Genomic DNA, 21,027 nt, shown 5'->3' on the forward strand with positions numbered 1-21,027 from the left:
CATAAGGAAGGCTGGTGCAGCCCCTGGGAGAAATCCCCTCCGTGGGAGAGCAGTCTGCAGAGACGTGCTCTGGCTCCGAGGGCTAGTCCTGAAAATAGGGGGAAATAATCCATCCAGTTCCTTGGGTTGGATCTGCTTTTATTCCAGGCCCTGTGAGTGCGAGGAAAGGTCTCTCACTCCCTCCCTCAGCTCCTCCCCACACACTCCCAGCAAGGGGAGGGCAGCAGGGCTGGGAGCCTGAGCAGCTGCCGCTGTGGGGAAGGGCAGACCCTCTGCTCTGGTCCCTGCTCCTCTGTCTCCAGCTCTCAGTCCTCACTGGTGGACACTGGTAGGTCCAGCACAAGGAGCTCACAATGGTCAAGTCTTGCCCTCTGCTTCCTGCCTCCCCACATCCTGGTTCTGCAAATTCCCTCTGCCTCAGGCACCCTGACCTTGTCCTGGGAGACCTGTCCTCCCCTGGAGGGAGACAGTCACTTCCCTTGTGCCCAGGGCCTCTGCTCCCAGCACCAACACCTTCTCTATCACTCTCTGCAGCTCTCCTGCCTCAGTGTGGGTTCCATGGAAATGTGAATAACCTGGAGCGCCTTTTACTTTGTGGGGTCCAGAGAACCAGATGGGTGTGTGAGGAGAGACAAGGATTATTATTCACATGGACTCTGCTCCCCAACATTCACTTCAGTGTTGCTAGCAGATCAAGAAAGTAAATCAGGACCAACTCCTCCCGAAGCTCATTAGACATGGAGAGAGTTTCACTCTCCCTCCCTGAGTTCTCTTCTCTCCTGCGACTTTTGGGAGCCCCCTCTTTCCTTTTCTAGCTCTGTTAGTACCCAAGCACTGTCACTGTCTCCCACAATGGAATATACTGTACAGGGATATCCTGGGACCATTCTCAGATGTGAAGCATTTAATTATGGCTGGTGAGACTGAAACACTGAATTTAAATGTGACTGAATTTTAATCTAAACTGAAGTGGGCAAATATGACTGGGATCACCCTATTCTGGCTCAGAGGAACAGGTGAGGCATCTTTCAAATTGCATCCATTTCTCTCTCCAGAGGGAAGACTTCAACACCTGTGCAGGCACAGAGGATCAGGTGAGGCTTCTCTCCTTCACTCTGGAAAATCCTGTCAACTTCATCTCTGCCTCTAACCTGATACTGGAGCTTGTCAGGAAGGGCCATGGCCTCAGCCACAGCTATGAAAAAGATGACGGAGGATGCCAAGTGCTCCATCTGCCAGCAGCTGATGACAGAACCCGTGAGCATCAACTGTGGGCACAGCTTCTGCCGCCAGTGCATAGAGGGCATCCTTGAGAACCCACAAGGGACGTCATCCCAGAGCGAGCCCCAATGTCCCTTGTGCCAGGCACCATTTCAAAGGGAGAGTCTCCGATCCATCAAGCAACTGGAAATCATCATTCAAACTCTCAAGGAGAGCACCTCCCCTGGTGGCGCAGTGGTTGAGCACCATGCTGTGAAGCTGTCTGCAGCCTCTGCAGTGCTGGTTCCATCCACGGGCACTGGGGAGGGCCCCACAAAAAAAAAACAAAAACAAACTCTCAAGGAGATAGACAGTGAGAGGTTGTGTGAGGAGCACGGGGAGCAGCTCCAACTGTACTGTGAGGACGACGGGCAGCTCATCTGCTTGCACTGTGAGTGCTCCCCCCAGCACAGAGAACATCGCACGGCTCTAGTGGAGGACGTGTATCCAGGCTACAAGGTGAGTAGCCAGAGTCTTTAGCAAGGACTGCCTCTCAGGTTGCGCATTTTCACTCCAATCAGTTATAGGAAAACCATTATTCTGACCCTCAAATAAATTTGTACCATATCATTTTCCTGAAATAGTTTATTACACGTCCATGTTGAATTTATTACATGTCCACCCCGTGTCCATATTGATCTTCAAGGCTGAGCAGAATCCTTTCCTGTAAGAACTTCCTGTAATGAACTTCTTCTGGATAACAGATTTTGCTCTCTGCCACATGGGCCTCTTTCATGGCCTCACCTCGAGTATTTAATTGGAGACACCACAGCTTGCAAGAGCACAGGAAAGAATCTGAAACCCCAAGGGTCAGAATTCAGTCTTTTAGATAGCCACAGTATAAGGAGTGAGGAAGGAACACAGGACACCTGACTTCCCTTGGTGTGGGTAGTGAGGGGGCCACACAGGGGCAGGAATGAGTGTAGGGGGAGACTGCCCAGAAGTGAGTCCAAAAGGACACACACAAATAGCCGTGTGTGGAGAAGAGTGAGGATTCCAACTCAGGGGGACCACGTGTCACGAGAGCTTACCTGACTATCTAGTACTGGGTCAGGGGGCGTGTGATTAGAAGGGCAGGTGAGGCCATGAGACAGGAAATTAAAAAGGAACATTGGTATTTCTCAGGGTATAAATCCTGGTCCAAAGTTGGGATGTTATTTGTGGAGGGAAAGACTAGGTTTGCATTTAAAAGAACATTCTGCATGCACAAAATAAACATCAAAGAGTAATATCAAATTTAGTCCTCTATGAAAAGGGGATGGAAACACGTTTTAGCAAGGATTAAGGACAGTTAAAGGATTTAGAAAGAATTGGTGAGTGATGAAGCCTTGAGAGGTTCAGGCACCTCCACGTCTCACACAAGAGCTGCTAAAGTGAGGCTCCCTGTGCTGTGCAGGAATGAGGAAGCGGGATTCCTTCCTCCTCTGCCCTGGTGACACTTGAAGAAAACATCCCCAGTGTGGGGCTCTGTGTCCCCTCATCCTTGAGGTGCCTGTGTCTTGTGTGAAGGTTCTGGATCCTGTGTCAGGGCGTGTCAGTCCTGAGCACCATCAGAGCACTCACCTCCCCCTGTAACCCCACGAGCAGCTCATCACTGTAATGGGGCAGATCCCATCACTTGTCCACCGAGTATTTAAAAAAAAAAGCAACAAAAGGTTATGGAGGTGACCATAGGATTCAAACTGCTGAGGTCGATATATCGTAAGTCTTTCAGTTCTTACTAGATGGAAGCTGTGAGCAACTTAGTTATTGCCTTCATGATTTGGTTTCCCCATCTCTCAATAGAGACTGAAAAAGTGAAAAACTGTGTGACAAGTAACCCTAGAGATAGGTATGGAAACTAATCACTCTAAGTTGACATCATGGCAGTTCTTCAGGTGACAGCAGAGCTCTCCCTGTCCCCCATGACCTGGTTTTGTAACTTCAGTTGCCATCCTGGGCTCTCTTACCTGACTCACCATAATGTGTAAAAATTTCCACGTGTTTCAAACACTCTGTATTATGATTGGTCCAGCACATTATTCTATAAAATGTGCTTTTAGATGATTATAATCTTGTAGCATGTCCCTGGCAGACTGCAGTAATGTAAATAGCGTAGTCTGTGGTCCGCAGATGAGCTGGGAATCACAGATCGCCTACAGCACAGAAAGATGTTACAATCCTGCCACTGCCCAGGGCCACTGAGGGCATGAGTTACATTAATGCCCTTATGTTGCTTCTTCTCAAAGCCAAAGGACTTAAAAATTTATTCAATGTTATTGTACATCTTGGAGGCTGGGATTCTTCTAGGTGACAAATAATGGTTGTGAATTGGACAAGCCATAACTCACCCAATTTTTCCTTCAGGAAAAGCTCCAGGGGATGGTGACAAAACTGAAAGCAGAGCAAGACCGCTGTAAGAGATTGAAGTTGGAAAAGAAAGATGAAATAAGAGAATGGGAGGTAAGAATTTGATTTTCTTGATCTCAAACTATTTTCCAGTGTGGAGTTTAGGTGTATGGTGATTGGGAAAAGTACTCATTGATGATTTGTTCTCATTAAATCAGACCAAACTGTGGAAATCCAAAGAATATGCCTTTTTCTTTAATATTTGCCATTAGTTGTCTGCATCTAGAAAAATTTTCCTGGTTTTTTTTTTTCTATGAATAGTAATTGGCTGTGTCCTAATACCTCAGTCAGGAGAATCCAAAAAGTTGTGCTCCTTACTTTTCAAGTTTTCTTTTTTTTATGATTTTCTTTTTTTTAAATTTTATTTTTATATTCCCCATATAATTGCAACCCCCTTATTTTGGCACCCATCCCTCTTTTCCCACCCCCCACACCCCATAGAGTGTCTCTAGTTCATAGTTGTTTGTTGATTTGGATTTTTACTTTCTTATAGTTATTCTTTTTCCTGGTCCCTTATTTAAGTTTTCTAGATTCCTACTATGAGTGAGACTATCTGGCATTTTTCTTTTTCTTTCTGGCTTATTTCGCTGAGCATGATCCCTTCCAGCTCCATCCATGTGGCTGCAAATTGCATGAGTTTATCTTTTTTTGAATGCTGAGTAATATTCCATGGTGTATATGTACCACATCTTCTTGATCCAATCATCTATTTTTGGGCATTTGGGTTGTTTCCAAATTTAGCTATTGTAAATAGTGCTGCTATAAACATAGGGGTACAGGTCCACTTTTGAATTAATGTTCAAAAAAGATAAACTCATGCAATTTGCAGCAACGTGGATGTAGCTAGAAGGGATCATGCTCAGTGAAATAAGCCAGAAAGAAAAAGGAAAGTACCGGATGGTCTCACACATAGCAGGAATTTAGAAAATCTAAATAAGGAACTAGGGAAAAGACTAACTATAATAAAGTTTTTGTGTATGGTGTGACGTAGAAGTCAAACTTGATTCTTTTGCGTGTAGCGACCCAGTTTTCCCAGCACCATTTATTGAACAAACTTTCTTTGCTCCAATGCATATTCTTTGATCTTTATCAAAGATTAGTTGACCATAGATCTGTGGGTTTATTTCTGGATTTTCTATTCAATTCCATTGGTCTGTGTGTCTGTTCTTGTTCGAATACCATGCAGTTTTGATGATTATGGCTTTGTAGTATAGTTTGAAGTCTGGGAGTGTGATGCCTCCATTCCATTTTTTTTTTTTTTCAGGAGAGCTTTGGCTATTCGGGGTTTTTGGTGATTCCATATGAATTTCATCAATAATTGTTCTATTTCTTTATAGAATGTCATTGAAATTTTTATTGGAATAGCATTGAATCTGTATATTGCTTTTGATAGGATGGCCATTTTAATAATATTTATTAAAATAATATTTATCCCCAATCCATGAACAGGGGATGTCTTTCCATTTCTTTGTGTCTTCTTCTATTTCTTTTAACAGTGTTTTATAGTTTTCTTTGTATTGGTCCTTTACCTCTTTTGTTAGATTTATTCCCAAGTATTTGATTTTTTTTGTTTCAATAATAAAAAGGGATATTTTTTATTTCTTCTTCAGATTTATTGTTTGTGTATAGGAAGGCTACTGATTTTTGCGTGTTGATTTTGTTTCCTTCCGTTTTACTGAACAGATTGATTAGTTTAATTAGTTTTTCTGTGGAGTTTTTGGGGTTCTCTATGTATATTATCATATCATCTGCAAAGAGTGATAGTTTGACTTCTTCTTTTCCTATTTGGATTCCTTGCATGTCTTTCTCTCATCTTATTGCTCTGGCTAGGACTTCCAGTATTATATTGAAAAGCAGTGGTGAGAGTGGACATCCTTGTCTTGTTCCAGATCTTAATGGAGATGCTTTCAGCTTTTCCCCATTGAGAATGATACTGGCTGTTGGCTTGTCATATATGGCCTTTATGATGTTGAGGTATGTTCCCTGTATCCCAAGAATTTCAAGGGCTTTTATCGTGAATGGGTGTTGCACTTTGTTGAAAGCTTTCTCAGCATCTATTGATATTATCATATGTTTTTTATATTTCTTTTTGTTGATGTGTTGGATAACGTTGATTGATTTTCAGTGTTGAACTATCCTTGTATCCCTGGAATGAATCCTACTTGGTCGTGGTGAATTATCTTATGGATACATTGTTGGATTCTGATAGCTAAAATTTTATTGAGGATTTTTGCGTCAGTGTTCATTAGGGAGATTGGCCTGTAGCATTCTTTTTTTGTGTTGTCCTTGTTCGGTTTTGGTATTAGTGTAATGTTGGTTTCATAGAACGTTTGGTATTATCCCTTCCTTCTCAATTTTTTGGAAGAGTTTGTGAAGGATAGACACTGATTCATCTCTGAATGTTTGGTAGAATTCATTTGTAAATCCAGCAGGTCCTGGACTTTTGTTTTTGGGGAGGTTTCTGATTACCATTTCAATTTTGCTGCTTGTAATTGGTCTGTTTAGGTGTTCTATTTCTTCTTTATCTAGCTTTGGGTGATTACAGAGTTGTAAGAATTTGTCCATCTCCTCTAGATTGTTGAACTTGTTTCCATATAACTGTTCATAGTAGTTTCTGATTATTCTTTTGATTTCTGCTGTGTCCATTGTGATTTCTCCTCTTTCATTTATGATCATGTTTATTTGTGCTTTCTCCCTTTTTTCCTTTGTGAGCCTGGCTAAAGGTTTGGTCTATTTTATTGATTTTTTCAAAGAACCAGCACTTGGTTTCATTGATCTTTTGGATTGTTTTTTTAGTTTCAATTTCATTTATTTCTGCTTTGGTTTTTATTATTTCTTTTCTTCTACTGGTTTTGGGTATTTTTTTGTTGTTGTTGTTCATTTTCTAGACATTGAGCTTCCAAATTAGGTTGTTTCTTTGAGTTCTTTCTTGTTTCTTGATGTGAGGCTCTATTGCTATATATTTTCCTCTCATTACTGCTTTTGCTGCATCCATACATTTAGGAAATTGGTATCCTCCTTGTCATTCAATTCAATGAGTATTTTTAATTTCTTCTTTGATCCCCTCATTAGTCCAGTGGTCTTCCAGTAGTGTGGTTTTCAATTTCCATGAGGTAGGAGAGATCCTTGCCTTCTTTTTGTGGTTTATTTCTAGTTTGATGCCTTCATGTCAGAAAAGATGGTTGGTATGATTTCAATCTTGGTGTATCTGTTCATGTTTGTCTTGTGTCCCAGTATGTGATCGATCCTGGAGAATGATCCGTGTGCACTTGAGAAAAATGTGTACTCAGATTTTTTTGAGGTTAGTGTTTTATAGATGTCTGTTAAGCCCAAGTGCTCTAGATCCTTATTTATTTGTTTAGTGTCTTTACTTATTTTTTGTCTCATTGATCTAGCCATTGTTGATAGTGTTGTGTTGAAGTCTCCCACTACATATGTGTTTTCTCTGATATCTGTTTTCAGAGATGGCAACAGTTGTCTGATATATTTTGGTGCTCCTTCGTTTGGTGAGTATATGTTAATGAGTGTTATTTCTTCTTGAAGTATTGTCCCCTTGATCATAATGTAGTGACCGTTGAGGTCTCTTTTTACCTTTTTGAGTTTGAAGTCTGTTTTATCTGTTATAATTATAGCTGTTCCTGCTTTCTTTTTTGGTCCATTTTCTTGTAGGATTGTTTTCCATCCTTTAACTTTGAGTCTATTTTTATCTTTTGTAGCTAAATGTGTTTCCTGGAAACAGCAAATGGTTGGGTTTTGTTTCTTAATCCAGCCTGCAACTCTGTGTCTTTTTATTGAAGAGTTTAGTCCATTTACATTTAGAGTTAATATTGATATATTAGCATCTGTATTTGCCATTGTGTTTGTCTTTCCTTTTATTTTATTTATTTATTCTTTTAATAACTTTTTCTTTTTGGCCTTCTTTCTTTGTTATTTGTCCCTCTGAGGTTCTGACTTTAGGACTCCTTGTAGTATTTTTGTAGTGGAGGTTTAGTCGTAATGAAATTCCAGAGTTTCTGTTTGTCTGGGAAGGTCCTTATTCTTCCTTCATAGAGGAAGGAGAGCTTTGCGGGATAGAGTATTCTTGGTTGGCATTTGCTGTCTTGGAGTCTGTTGACTATTTCCCTCCACTCTCTCCTTTTCTGTAGTGTTTCTTCGGAGAAGTCTAATGTCAGTCTGATTGGTTTTCCTTTTAATGTTATCTGTTTCTTCCTTCTTGTCAGCTTCATTATTTTTCCCTTGTCTTGGATTCTTGGGAGCTTTACTATTATGTGTCTTGCTGTATATTTCCTTTTGTCGTGGAAGTTTAGTGTTCTTCTTGCTTCTTGTATATCAATTTTCAGCTCCTTCTTCACGTTTGGGAAGTTCTCTTCAATTATCTCCTTGAATATATTCTCTCTTCCTACATCTCTCTCCTCTCCTTCTGGGAATCCTATAACTCTTATATTTCCTTTCCTCATGGAGTCAGATAGTTCCTGAAGTCTTTCTTTGGTCTATTTCCTTTGTACTTCTCTTTCCTTTTCTGTTTTGGTCTTTTTATTTCTGTGTCTTCAAGAGTGCTTATTTGTTCTTCCATTTCATCTATTCTGCTTTCATTGCTTTTCCCAGAGTTCTTTAGCACCTCCATTAATTCTTTGATCTCCTGCATTTCTTTTACTTCCCTCTTTAGGGACTCAATTTCATTCTTCTGGTCATTGATTATTTTTCCCTTACCTCTCTCTGGAAGCTTAGAAGTTCTTCCAAGTTACTCTCATTGCAGTCTGGGGGGTGCTTTTCTTTTTGTGGTGTGCTTTTTTCCTGAGGAGTTGCTGGGTTGCATGTGCTTTTTCTACTCCCTACTGTCTGTTTTCTAATTTGCCTTATGCATTGGGACACTGTGTTGCTGGTACTGGCTGGCATCATGGGCGAACTTCCCGGCTGACCTCTGGCTCCTCCAGGAGCCTTCTGCTGGTTTCAAGCAGGCTCTACTGAAGAAAGGTCCCTGTTCTAAAAAGGTGATGCGGGTTTGCACTCCTCTGCATGCCTGGTTTGCCCCAGTCTTGGGTGCCCACTCCCCCTCTGGGCTCAGACTGCAGGCCAGGAGGGGCCTGGCGTGGGCGAACTTCCCAGCTCACCTCTGGCTCCTCCGGGAGACTTCTGCTGGTTTCAAGCAGTCTTTACTGAGGAACTGTCCCTGGTCTAAAATGGCAATGTGGGACGCACTCCCTGTGAGCCTGGTCTGCCCAGTTGGTGGGTTTCCGCTCCCCCTCTGGGCTTGGACTGCACAGGTGCCTCTTTTTAACAACACTCTACGTCTGCAGGGCAGCAGCCTCCTGCCTGCCCGTGACCTGTCAAGGCTACCTGCCTGCAACCACGCAGGCCTCTCAGTGAAACCTCTCCCTCTTTAGGGACTCAATTTCATTTTTCTGCTCTTTTATTATTTTTCCCATGTCATTTTTGACTTCCTTCAGATTTTTAATCATAGCAATTTTAAATTATCTTTCTGGAAGGTGCAGAAGTTCTTCCAAGTCACTGTCATTGCAATCTGGTGGGTGTTATTCTCTTTTGTGGTGTGTCTTTTTCCTGAGGAGTTGCTGGGTTGCATGTAGTTTTTCTATTCCCTACTGCCTGTTTTCTAATTTGCCGTATTTGTTGGGACACTCTGGTGCTGGTACTGGCCAACATCTTTTTGGTGTGTTCTTTGTGGAGTTCAGAAACTGGCAGTCTTAATGAGTCAAATACTGTTATGTTAGAAGTCTAGTGAGGCAGTGGTACTTTGAGTATGTTAATTGTCACTGTCACAGAATATTTCCTCCTTCTGTGTTTAATTACAAAGGTGTGTCTTGAAGTCCCACAAACTTCCCTGGAGGCAGGTCATCTGGATTGGACTCTGGGTTCCAAATCACTGGATCCCCCTCTGGGCTCCAACTTCCTGCCAGTCGGGACCAGGCTTGTGGTCGCCTTCAGGTCACCTCTGACTGAGCAGGGAACCTTCTCCCTCTGGCTGCACAGGGAGCCTCTGCCAGTTTGAAGCAGTCTTTTTTTTTTTTTTTAGATTTATTTATTTATTTATACAAGCACTGGGTACAGTCAGAAGTGCGGGAGGGTGAGAGAATTCACCAGAGCCAGAGCCGGGAGCAGAGCAGGCAGAAGGACCAAAATACACTGCTGAGGGGAGCAGCGGGCGGCAGGAGAAGTCTGAGGGCCATGTGGGACCCTCCTCCGGTGGCCAGGGAGCAACTGGGGATCGAACTGATGCTGCAGAGGCTGCGTGCACCTTCGCAACCCAGTGCTCAACCACTGCGCCACTGGGGAGGCCCTCAAGCAGTCTTTATTGAAGAAAGGTCCCTGTTCTAAAGTGGCAATGCGGAGACGCTCTCACCTGCATGCCCAGGTCTGCCCAGGCCTTGGGTGCCCACTCCCCCTCTGGCTCAGACAGCTGGCCAGAAGGGGCCTGGCTTGGGCGAACTTCCCAACCCACCTCTGGCTCCTCCAGGAGCCTTCTGCCAGTTTCAAGCAGTCTTAACTAAAGAAAGGTCCCTGTTCTAAAAAAGGCGGTGCTGGTATGCATTCCCCTGCATGCCTGGTCTTGCTCCAGGCCTTATTGCCCTCCTTACCCCCATTTGCGTGGCCCACTCTCTCTCAGTGCCTGAGGGTGTTTTTGTGATCCCTGGTTTCCAACTATAAGGTGTTGGTGGTTTTTTTTTTTTTTTCTGGTTGCTAGGTTGGTGTTTTCTTTTTTTTTTTTTTTTCCTGGCGTCAGAGATCTTTCCTAGTCTCCTTCAGGAACTGTTTTTAACCCCGTGAGTCCAGGGGGAACAGAGTTGGGGTGGCGTGGAGAGCCTCAATGGTGTGGGGGTGCTGTGTTTGCCTTGTTTCCCACCGTCGTGGGGATCCCACGACCTGAATTCCGTGCCCCGGGTCTCAGTTCCCAAAGCCCTCAGGTCCAGGACGCAGGCTGTAGCCCAGTTCAGTGTCCACAGAAATGGCGCCTTTTGCACCCTGCTCCCTTGTCAGGGTGCCTGGTTTCTGATTACTCAGCAAGGGACATACACCTCAGTGAGGGCCCCCATGCACGCGAGTCTTCCCACAAGCCTAGGTCTCAGGTGCAGGGACCTTGGCAGCCCTGATCTGCTTATGCTTTTCAAGTGCGCTGCTTTTCCGCACAAGCTTACTGGCTGGCCTTGGGCTGTTTGTAGGTCTCCTGGGAGTCTTTCTTTTTCTCCAATGGCACCCGGAGCCATTCGCTCACCTCCACGGTGAATCCTGCAGGGTTCTCCACAGCTCCAGTTCACAGGGTGCGGTGGCTGAAAAATTTCCTTTCCACTCACAGTCCAGCTTGATGCATAGTTTGTTCTTGTTGGTTGTTTCAGTATTTTTTGTTTTTTTCCTCCTTGCTGTTGGTCGGAGAGTGCCAACTTTGTGGGTGGGGGAGGGTAGCAGGGTTCTGAGTTTTCCTCCCTTCTAGTCCTCTTTTATGGTAGCTTTCTTCTTTGGGCACTTTGCTAGGTCTCCCGTTTATTTTCCATGTCCCAGTTCTCGCAGGGACCTGCCACTTTTCCTCCCTATTAACTTTTTTTTTTTTCTAAATGGGAGATCTTACTCGCAGCGTTTCCTCACTGCCATGTTGATGACGTCCTCTGCATTTTTCACTTTTCAAGTTTTCAATGACTGAAATTACCTCCTGTCTGAATATCATGAACTCAACTGGGCACATTTACAGCAGCACAGGGTCTGACCCTCTATATTCCAGGTTACAATATCAACTTTAGTGAAACAAAAAAGAGGACCAGTGCAGAAGACGATCCCATAACTCAAGCTTGTGAGACTGTTCATGAGGATAGACCTCTGCAAGAACTTGCACACTTGCACTGCAACTGTGGGTCTCTGAGACAGTGTCTGTGGCTGGCCAGCCTCTGCAGGATCAGAAACACATTCTTTTATGGAAATATGGATGTAATCCATCCCTTAGTAATCAAATTTATGAGTCATTTTCCTCTTTCAGAGTTTCTTCCCACATTTGTCCTATTCTTTGTAGATGTGCATAGGTGAAATTTAAACTCCTCCTATCCTCATGTTAAAATCCTCGGAAGTTTGGAGGACCTTGCTAGGAACTGGCAAGTGGAGATCCCTGTCACTGTTCATTGCAACTGCCTCTGTCTCCTCCCTTCTGGAGTCTTGGGTAGTGGGGAGAACTTCTATTGCTACACACCATATAGGAAACCATGTCAGTGCCACAACATATCCCACAACACAACAGTCACTGAAGCACTGTGTGACTTGAGAAAGCACCCATGGAAATTACACTCTGTCCTCCCCAGAGAAAACTGAGTCTCTCAGTGTTTTTCTTAGTCTCAGCCATAAGGATGATAACTGAATCCTGGCTTAAGGCAGTAATATTTCTGGTAACTATCCAGACCTCCCCCTGTTGAGAATCATAGATTCCTACCAGTCTGATGTCTTAAATTCAGAATCATTTATATCCGTTATAACCTTTGTTTGAAGAAATCCGCACCCCCCCACACACACACATAGATAGCTTCTTACATCCCCACTAAAACTTGGTTTTATCTTATATGATAAATAATTTGATCTTGGCTAATTTCATGATTCTGCAACTCCTGCCTTCTCCTTCTTTTATCTCTTGGATGAGATGAAGGAAAGTGAGCAGGTGCCAACAGAGCTAGGATCAGCTTTCCCACATCTGAGTGTCTGCCTCTTGGGCTTGACTCTGCAGAGAGAGCTGGATGATTTTGAGTTTCAGGGCCCATGGGAAAATGACCCACGTAAGCTAAGCATATTTTTCAGGGGTGTTTGTGCTAAATACATACTACCTGACATTACCATTTTACTCATTTCTTTTTTTGTTTGTTTTTTAAAGATTTATTTATTTATTTATACATACATACAAGCACTGGGTACAGTCAGAAGTGCGGGAGGGTGAGAGAATTCACCAGAGCCAGAGTGGGAAACAGTACAGGCAGACCAATGATACACTGCTGAAGGGAGCAGCAGGTGGCAGGAGAGGTCTGTGCACCATGTGGGACCCTTGCCAGTGGCTGGGAATCGAACTGGTGCTGCATAGGCTGCGGGCAGCTTCGCAGCCCAGTTCAACTGCTGCACTACCGGGGAGGCCCACCATTTTACTCATTTCTAACTGAACAGCCCAGTGCATTGTGTTCAGTTGTTTTACAGCTGTTGGATGCCACTTTCCATTTGCAGAACTTTTTTGGCATTTGAACCAGAAACTCTACATCCATTAACAATAAAATCCATTGGTCCCTCCTCCCAGATCCTGGCACCACCATTCTACTTCTTTTATATCCAAATTTGAGTGGGACCTAATATGAGAAGACTCATACAGTCTTTTGTTTTTGCTCTTTGGCTCATGTCCTTCTCCATGAATCTTCATGATGCATCCAGTTGGGCACTTGTCATAGTTTGCTTTCCTCCTGTGGGTGAGCAGATTTGCACTGTGTCTAGGTCCCACCTGTGTTTACTGACTCACCATAGAGGTATGTTTGGTTGTTTCCCCCTTTTCTGCCGACTTTCTTGATTCTAGGAGAACATAGAGCTTCGGAGACAAGAAATACAGTCGGAGTTTAGGACTCTCCACAACTTCCTCGATGAAGAGGAGAGAGCTTATCTGTGGAGACTGCAGAATGAGAAAGAGAAGCTGCTGGAGAGACTGCAGGAAGGTGAAGCCAGTCTGGGAAAGCAGAGCTTTGAACTTGAGTGCCACACCATGAAATTAGAGAAGATGTGTCAAGAATCACCCCAGAATTTGCTGCAGGTAAGAGAGGCTGAGAACTTCTAGGAAAGAAAGGAAGTTTCATCTGTTCCTGACTATTGAGTGGACAATGATGAGGGAGCCTGGGGAGATTTCTGAGATCTGTCTACTTCACTTAATTGTGGCACCAAAATTAAAGAAACATTCTTGAAAATATATAACCATGTCTGCTGATGGCCTTGCAGTCCAGGGGTCAGCATGTGAATCAGAAATTTAAACTTACTCTGGGTAGATGTGGATGTTTCCTGTTTTTATGGAACCACAGCAAACCTTCCTGCCATTTATTTGACCTTGTCAACTGTTCATGGGATCCTTTCTAGCCATCTCATGGATAGAGTGAGGCAGCCGAAAAAAATGATAACCTTCTCCTGATTCACTTATTGTCGTGGGCCATAAGCTCTTATGGGACCTGCTTTCAACTGCCTAAAGCTTCCAGCAGGTGAACAAAAATGCTTGAACTCCAGCTGCTATTGCAGACTGGTAGTTACACTGTGAGGGTGAGGTTGTAGTGTGACAGCGCCCTCAGCAGGTGACACCGGCTGCCTCCACCTCAGTGGCCCAGAGCCAGGGTCTGGGCATCCATTCCCAACTGAGGACCTTTGTCATCATTGATCTCTGATATGGGCTCCTCAGACAGAAATTAGGTCACTTATAGCAAAAGGTAACATGATCAAGTCCCTGAGGTCACAGGCTAATGTGAATGCAGACTCCATGACTCCGCACAAGCCTGAGCAAGTGTGATCACACACTCACACACACTGGCAGCGACTATCCTAGGGGACTGGGATGGGAACTGTTCTACCTGGGTATGCGTGGGTGTCAGGCTGGGTCACTCTACTTCCTGGGGTGGAGTGTTCATAATAAGTAACCCCATGTGTCAAGTGACATGACATACTGTTTTCCGACACGCACCTTTTGTCTTTGTTTTCACTGTAGGGTATGAAAGATACACTGAAAAGGTAAGTCTGTCTTAACACATCGTTAAGGGGAAGTGAGGATGTGTTGGGGTCCAGAGACAAATGGAATGTCCACTGCAGAAGGTCTGTTGTCTGTTTAATCTAGGCATTCAGATGTGGAGCTGAATGTACCAGAGGCTGTGTCTTTGGTCCCTCAAACTGTGTGCAATGTTTCTGAGCTTTACTGTGATGTGAGGAAATTAATAAAGCGCTACCAAGGTATGTGAAGGAAATAACTGCCTTAGTGCTTCACAGAAAAGGCCCCTTAAGTGGTAGCCAAGCTTCCTACCTGTCCTGCTCAGACTCGTAGGCAGAGAGGTTGCTGAGCTCTTTTCAGTGGGTCAGGGACACACTCCCTTGGGTGTAGACAGGGAAGTGGCAAACTGTTCTCTCTTCAGGCTCTTCGAATTCCTCCTCTCCCGTTGATTTGCTGTATCAGCCAGGCCAACCACTACCTCATTTTCCCATTCTGGAAAATACAAATATGAACAGATCTTAATTCACTGAGTTTTCATTAAAAAAAAATGCAACAGCAGGTGTAAAGTATTTAGAACAATCCTCATCATGATGTTTATTGTTAACATTTGATAAACATTCAGTGAAATTTAAAAAAGATAGATCAGTATTCAGGACTAAGCAGAAAAAGGATTATGACGCCATGAATATTTGAATCTTAATGAAAGCCAGTATTTCCAACTCCAAAACCTTGATTCTTATTTAGTACTTGTCATGTTCCACATGTCCACAATTAGAAAATTCAAACTAAATTGTTTTAATAATTCCTTTGGCTCTAAAATCTGAATGAAGCTGAAATGATTCTCTATGGCTATAAGAATATTCAGTCACTTAAAACAACACACATATTATCTCACAGGTTTGTGGTTCAGATATGTGTGGCTCACATCTGCTAGGACTTATGCTTAGGGCCTTACAGAGTGCAATGAATGTGTTGCTGGGCTGGGTTCCCATCTGGAGGCTAGACTGGGGAATAATCCACTTCCAAGCTGCCTCTGATAGTGGGCAGCATTCACCTCTTATGGTTACAGAATTTATGAATCTTGCTTCCTTCTGACTATGGAAGAGATGCTGTCCTCATCTTCTAGAACACTGTCAGCTCTAGATGGCACCCCTTAGTGATTGCATAGCAAGGCCACTAAGTCTTCAAACAAGCTCAAGGATATTACTTCCACTTATTGGTTACTTCCAAATACCAGGAATGTCTCCAAGCACTAGGCTTCCATTAGCTCCTTCAGTCCTCCCCACCATTACTGTTCAGGTGTGATGATTTCCTACTATAGTATGCAGTCTCAGAAAGTGACTCACAGAGCTAAAAGAACTAGGCTGCAATTGAATCCAGGAAGTTGTACTTGAAGTGTTCTGTATTCTCAGCAAATAAAACGTGTCTTTCTCTTTTATCAGTCAGCGTGACTCTGGATCCAGACACAGCTCATTGTGAACTAATTCTGTCTGCGGATCGGAGACGTGTGACCCGTGGCAGCCCCCAGAAGAAGCATTTCAGTATTAAGAGATTCCGTGCTTTACCCTGTGTCCTGGGTTGTGAGGGCTTCACCTCAGGAAGACGTTACTTTGAAGTGGATGTGGGAAAAGGATCTGGGTGGGCCTTAGGAGTTTGTCTGGAAAATGTGCAGAGGGACAGGGACATGACCCCAGAGCCTCAGTCTGGATTCTGGGCCATCAGACTCTGCCAGAATAATGGCTACATGGCCCTTACCTCTCCCCCAACTCCTCTTCCATTGAAAGAGCGGCCCCTGCTGGTGGGGGTTCTTCTGGACTATAAGACTGGACTTGTGTCCTTTTACAACATGAACACGGGCTCCCACATCTTCACCTTTCCAAGGGCCTCCTTCTCTGAGACTCTTCGGCCTTACTTCCAGGTTAATCATTGTTCCCCTTTATTCCTTCCTTCACCATTAGAGTTATTATAAGAACAGTCTCTTGTTTAACCATTGCAGAAATATAATATGATTTCTACTGGAAAAGAAATTTGGTCTGTTTTCCTTGCTGCTCTTTCCACCAACCTGGATGGTGCTGAGTTCTCAGTGGACACTCAATGAATATGCAATGAATGAGTGGATACAGCCACTGTACAGATTCCACAGAAGATCAGCCTCACCTGTGGAGTAGCGAGAGCATAGCAATGATCATGCATCACCCTCTCCATCGCGGGGTTCAGATCTCTGATTTCCAAGGGTCCTGGTCTGACCAGCAGGGTGAGCAGACATCTGGGGGGCTGAGTGCTCCCATTTGTTTGATACTAGCAGAGTCACCCGTGGAGATGAGGGGAAGCTGCATTGTATCTGTCAGCTGCATAGAAGAGCAGGAAAGCAAAAATAATATTTCTTTTCACCACTGACATGATGGTCACTTTAACTGAGAGAATTATTATTATGAAGCAAATTTACTTTTAGTAGAACAGAAAATTTTTTGAAGAGATTATTTAGTCAAATTGAGGGCTAGGTTCAGGAGACCAGCCTTAGATTTCTTTGAGTGACTGACTGGTCACTCACCTGAAGTTTTGGGCCCAGGTTTCTCCCTGGAAATTACATGCACAGAAAGAGAACATACTGTTTTTTCTTACTAAAGCAGAAAACACATCTACTGAATTTCCAACAATGGTGTTTACTAAAGGAGGTTGGTTCTTGTCAACCTCAGTTAATTGACAAAGGAGAAATACTGTTCCCACTTCACAACAACCACTTTATTCCACACAGCTCGTGGAGCAGCAGTGCTGTGTGTTTGGGAATATGTGAGGACAGAGGTTACTGAATATCTTATCCTGAAAGGAGCACTCCCTATTATCCCGCTTTGGCATAAATATTATTTGGGCCAAAGGCAGTTGTGTAAATAAATGTACAAGAGAAGCACTTGGTCCTCCCTTGTTTGCCAAAGAGGAAGGATAGAAGTGAATTACCAGAGACACATCTAGACTCTGAGGCAGCACTACAGGCATCCCCATAAGGAGCAGGAAACACTAGCCCTTGTCTTCCATCACTTGCCCCATGTCTTTGCCTTCCCATCATCCCTGCCGAGAAATTCAATTCTCTTTACCTGTCACTTTTCTAAGAATCTACTGCTCATTAGTTAGCTCTCCATGAGCTTCAGTTCTAAACACCACCAGTGCTCCTAGTCTCTGAGTTCCTGTGAGTAATAGGGGTGCACGTGCATCCAGGAAAACTTCCTGCTTCTCTTTCCTCTTCCGCTGCTACCCCATTCACACCACATCTCTCTTGTTTTTTTTTTTTTTATAGAGGCATGTTTTATTTATTTATTTATTTGTTTGTTTTGTTTATACAAGCAGTGGGGACAGTCAGAAGCGCGGGAGGGTGAGAGAATTCACCAGAGCCAGAGCAGGGAGCAGAGCAGGCAGAAGGACCGAAGTACACTGCTGAGGGGAGCAGCGGGTGGCAGGAGAGGTCTGCGCGCCATGTGGGACCCTCCTCCGGTGGCCGGGGAGCAGCCGGGGATCGAACCGGCGCCGCAGAGGCCGCGGGCAGCTTCGCAACCCAGCGCTCAACCGCTGCGCCACCGGGGAGGCCCACACCACTTCTCTTCACTCTGCTCTCCTGATATGCGAGTTTTCTCCATCGACCTGAGTGTCTTACAATCCAATTCAAATCTGATATAATGGAGTTTGAACAGAACCCCCTACCCCCAGGTTATGGGCTCAGTTCCACAGTCTCCAACCCACCCCCAACCTCACACCTGTCACAAGTCCACATTGTCACCTGTGCTTCTGACTAACTGGATATGAATCAAAGGTGTCTTTTGCTTCTTCTTCTGGTTCCATCATTTGCTAGAAAAGTTCACAGAACTGAGGGAGATGCTGCTTTGTTGGAAAAGTCATCACCCTTTTTTTTGCAGCAGATGGCCCTAGAAAATATGTCATGACTTTTCCGACACCCCAGTACTTTCTTAACGAGCTTACTGTTCCAGGCGGTGGTGACTATGGGAGCACTTTCTTGTTCAAATTCTGAGAAGATTCATGAGAGCTCCTGGGAGTGTGAGACGGGGCCTCCCATTCCCCCTCGAAGCTTCTCCCCACACCCAGGTGCCAGGTCTGTCAGAGTCTCAATTCCTTCGTTACTCGCTCTCTCTTCTTTGACCCACAAGAGGCTCCACACCTCAGATTCTGGAGAACTGATTCTCACATCCGTCATTCCTAGCCTAGACTAGACCCTCAGGCCCCTGGCGTCACCAACCTGAAGAGGAATCTGTGCGCTGGTTTTCTGGGACTTCCAAGGTGGGAAGGAATTATCAGACCCTGAAACGGGACATACAGAAAACCTGCAGGTCCTTCATCTGGAAAGTCCCTTCACCAGGAACAAAGAGACGAAGTGATGACTGTTCAGGAAAATGTGTGGCGTGTTGGTGAGCATGTGGTTAAGGGAATATGCTAAAGTCTTTGAGTTTGTCCTGAATTTCTTATGACAGGGAAACTGAGCCAATGTGTCCAATTCTCGGAAGTGGGTGTTGTCTCGTGACTCCAGGCCCCAGGCAGGGACTCGAGGCTGCAGACTGCTCCTTCCCACTGACTTGTATCTCAGCTGACCTCCCCCTTTGTCTCTGCCCTCACAGACCTGGACTCTCTGAGCATGATGGAAATGTGTGGGGTTGGCTATTTTTTCATGTTGCCACCACGCTGAGTGCCTGCTTAAGTGAGATGCACATACTGGGTCTGATGAAGACAATACATGGAGGTTAAAATTAGTTTTCCACCTTCCAGCACAGAGCCTGACTTATATCCAATTTATGTATTTACTACTAAGAGGACAAGTGACAGCACCCATCTGGGCCTCAGTTGCTAAAGTGTAACATTGGGACTGTGTTCTCAGGTGGTTGTCACAAGTGCTCAGGCACAAAGCTCGAGTCATAAAACAAGACATGGGCCTTTGCGGGGGGTTAATTCCTATAAAGACTGAAAAGCACATCCACTTGTGTCACCTGCTAAGGGGGAATTGTTGGGCCACTATTATTTAATCTCTGTGAAAATCCCAGGTCATTTGTTCCTTTCCTTCAGTCTCCATTTCTCCAGAAAAGATGGAACTTCAGTTCAGAAATGACAGGAAAAAACATTCCTTACTGGGTTGGACTGAGTCCAGATTGGAGGGTCTGGACTCTTGCTGTCTATACTTATCATCTGGGAAGCTGTCTGATAACACAGTGACACTCAGCCTGGGCCACACATATTAAAAATGATGTGAAGATGCATCAGGCAGAGGACTGCCATCCAGTGGTGCTTCCACAGGGATGTCTAAGAGTCTCTTTTCTCCTGAGGGGTGACCACGGTCATGTCTTTCTCTTTATCCAGGACCACATGAGCATCCCAGAGAGTCGTGGGGATGAGCTGAGCACACACCCTTCACTGAGCACCCCCTTCACTCCTGTGCTGGCTCCTAGAGCATTCAGGGTTTCACCCTACTCAGGCCTCTTCCCTGTGCCCCCTGTGGTGAGGATGTGCCTGTACCACGAATGTGGGTGGGTGGCATGACATGTTGGACTGCTGTCCATCTGTGGGGAGCCCCCCCTTCCATACCCGGGATCTCTTGGTCCCAGGATGAAGTCCAGCTTCCATGAGATCCATGAACTGGCGAGGGCTGTTACCTATGAGGATGCAGGGGATTGAGGTTATAGAATTACCTTATCTTTGTCAGCAATGTTGTTCTGGAAACAGACTAAAGTTTTTAAAGGACACGGTCACAAAGGAGCAAAGAATATGCATTGGAGCAAAGAAAGTTTTGTTCAATCAATGGTCCTGGAAAAACTGGGTTGCTACGTGTATATTCACTACAAGTCTTTATTTAAAAAATTCTCCCCTCTGCCCTGCCCCGGCACACACACATAGATAGCGACTTACATCCCCACTAATACTTGGTTTTCTCTTACAAATGATAAGTTTTTTGATCTTGGCAAATGTCATGATTCTGCGACTCCTACCCTCTCCTTCTTTTATCTCTGGGATGAGATGAAGGAAAGTGAGCAGGTGCCAACAGAGCTAGGACCAGCTTTCCCTCATCTGAGTGTCTGCCTCTTGGGCTGGACTCTGCAGAGGAAGCTGGACACTTTTTGAGCTCCAGTGCCCAGGGGAAAATGACCCACAGAAGCTCAGCAAACTTTTCAGGGGTGTTTGTGCTAAATACACATTACCTGACATTGCCATGCTACTCATTTCTAACTGAACAGCCCAGTGCATTGTGTTCCGTTGTTTTCCAGCCGTTGCCACTCTCCATCTGCAGAACTTTTTCAGCATTCGAACCAGAAACTCTATGTCCATTAACAATAACTCTAGTGCTCCTTCCTCCCCATTCATGGTGGCCAACATTCTACTTCTTGTTTCTCAAATTGACTAGGGACCTCAATGAGAACACTCATTCGGTCTTTTGTTTTTGCTCTTTGGCTCATGTCCTTCTGCATGAATCTTCATGATAGTCCAGTTGGGCACATGTCACAGCTTTCTTTCCTCCTGTGGGTGAGCAGATTTGCACTGTGTCTCGGTCCCACCTGTGTTTACTGACTCACCATAGAGGTATGTTTGGTTTGTTTCCCCCTTTTCTGCCTACATTCTTGATTCTAGGAGAACATAGAGCTTTGGAGACAAGAAATCCAGTCTGAGTTTAGGAATCTCCACAACTTCCTCGA

At 44.5% G+C, this 21,027-nt stretch overlaps 1 protein-coding gene across 1 annotated transcript; it reads left to right on the top strand.

The window, feature by feature from the left end:
* Positions 1-1,179: 1,179 nt before the first annotated feature.
* LOC311188395 (E3 ubiquitin-protein ligase TRIM38-like) lies at positions 1,180-16,316 on the top strand (the record flags this gene model as incomplete). The annotated part of the gene is made up of 6 exons (XM_084259495.1): positions 1,180-1,351; positions 1,499-1,719; positions 13,187-13,417; positions 14,351-14,373; positions 14,477-14,589; positions 15,790-16,316. The coding sequence occupies 6 exons, from the start codon at positions 1,180-1,182 to the stop codon at positions 16,314-16,316; spliced, it is 1,287 nt and encodes a 428-aa protein (XP_084115621.1).
* Between the last annotated feature and the right edge of the window lie 4,711 nt (positions 16,317-21,027).

Source organism: Talpa europaea, assembly GCF_964194135.1.
Source record: "Talpa europaea genome assembly, chromosome: 2".
Lineage (NCBI taxonomy): Eukaryota > Metazoa > Chordata > Mammalia > Eulipotyphla > Talpidae > Talpa > Talpa europaea.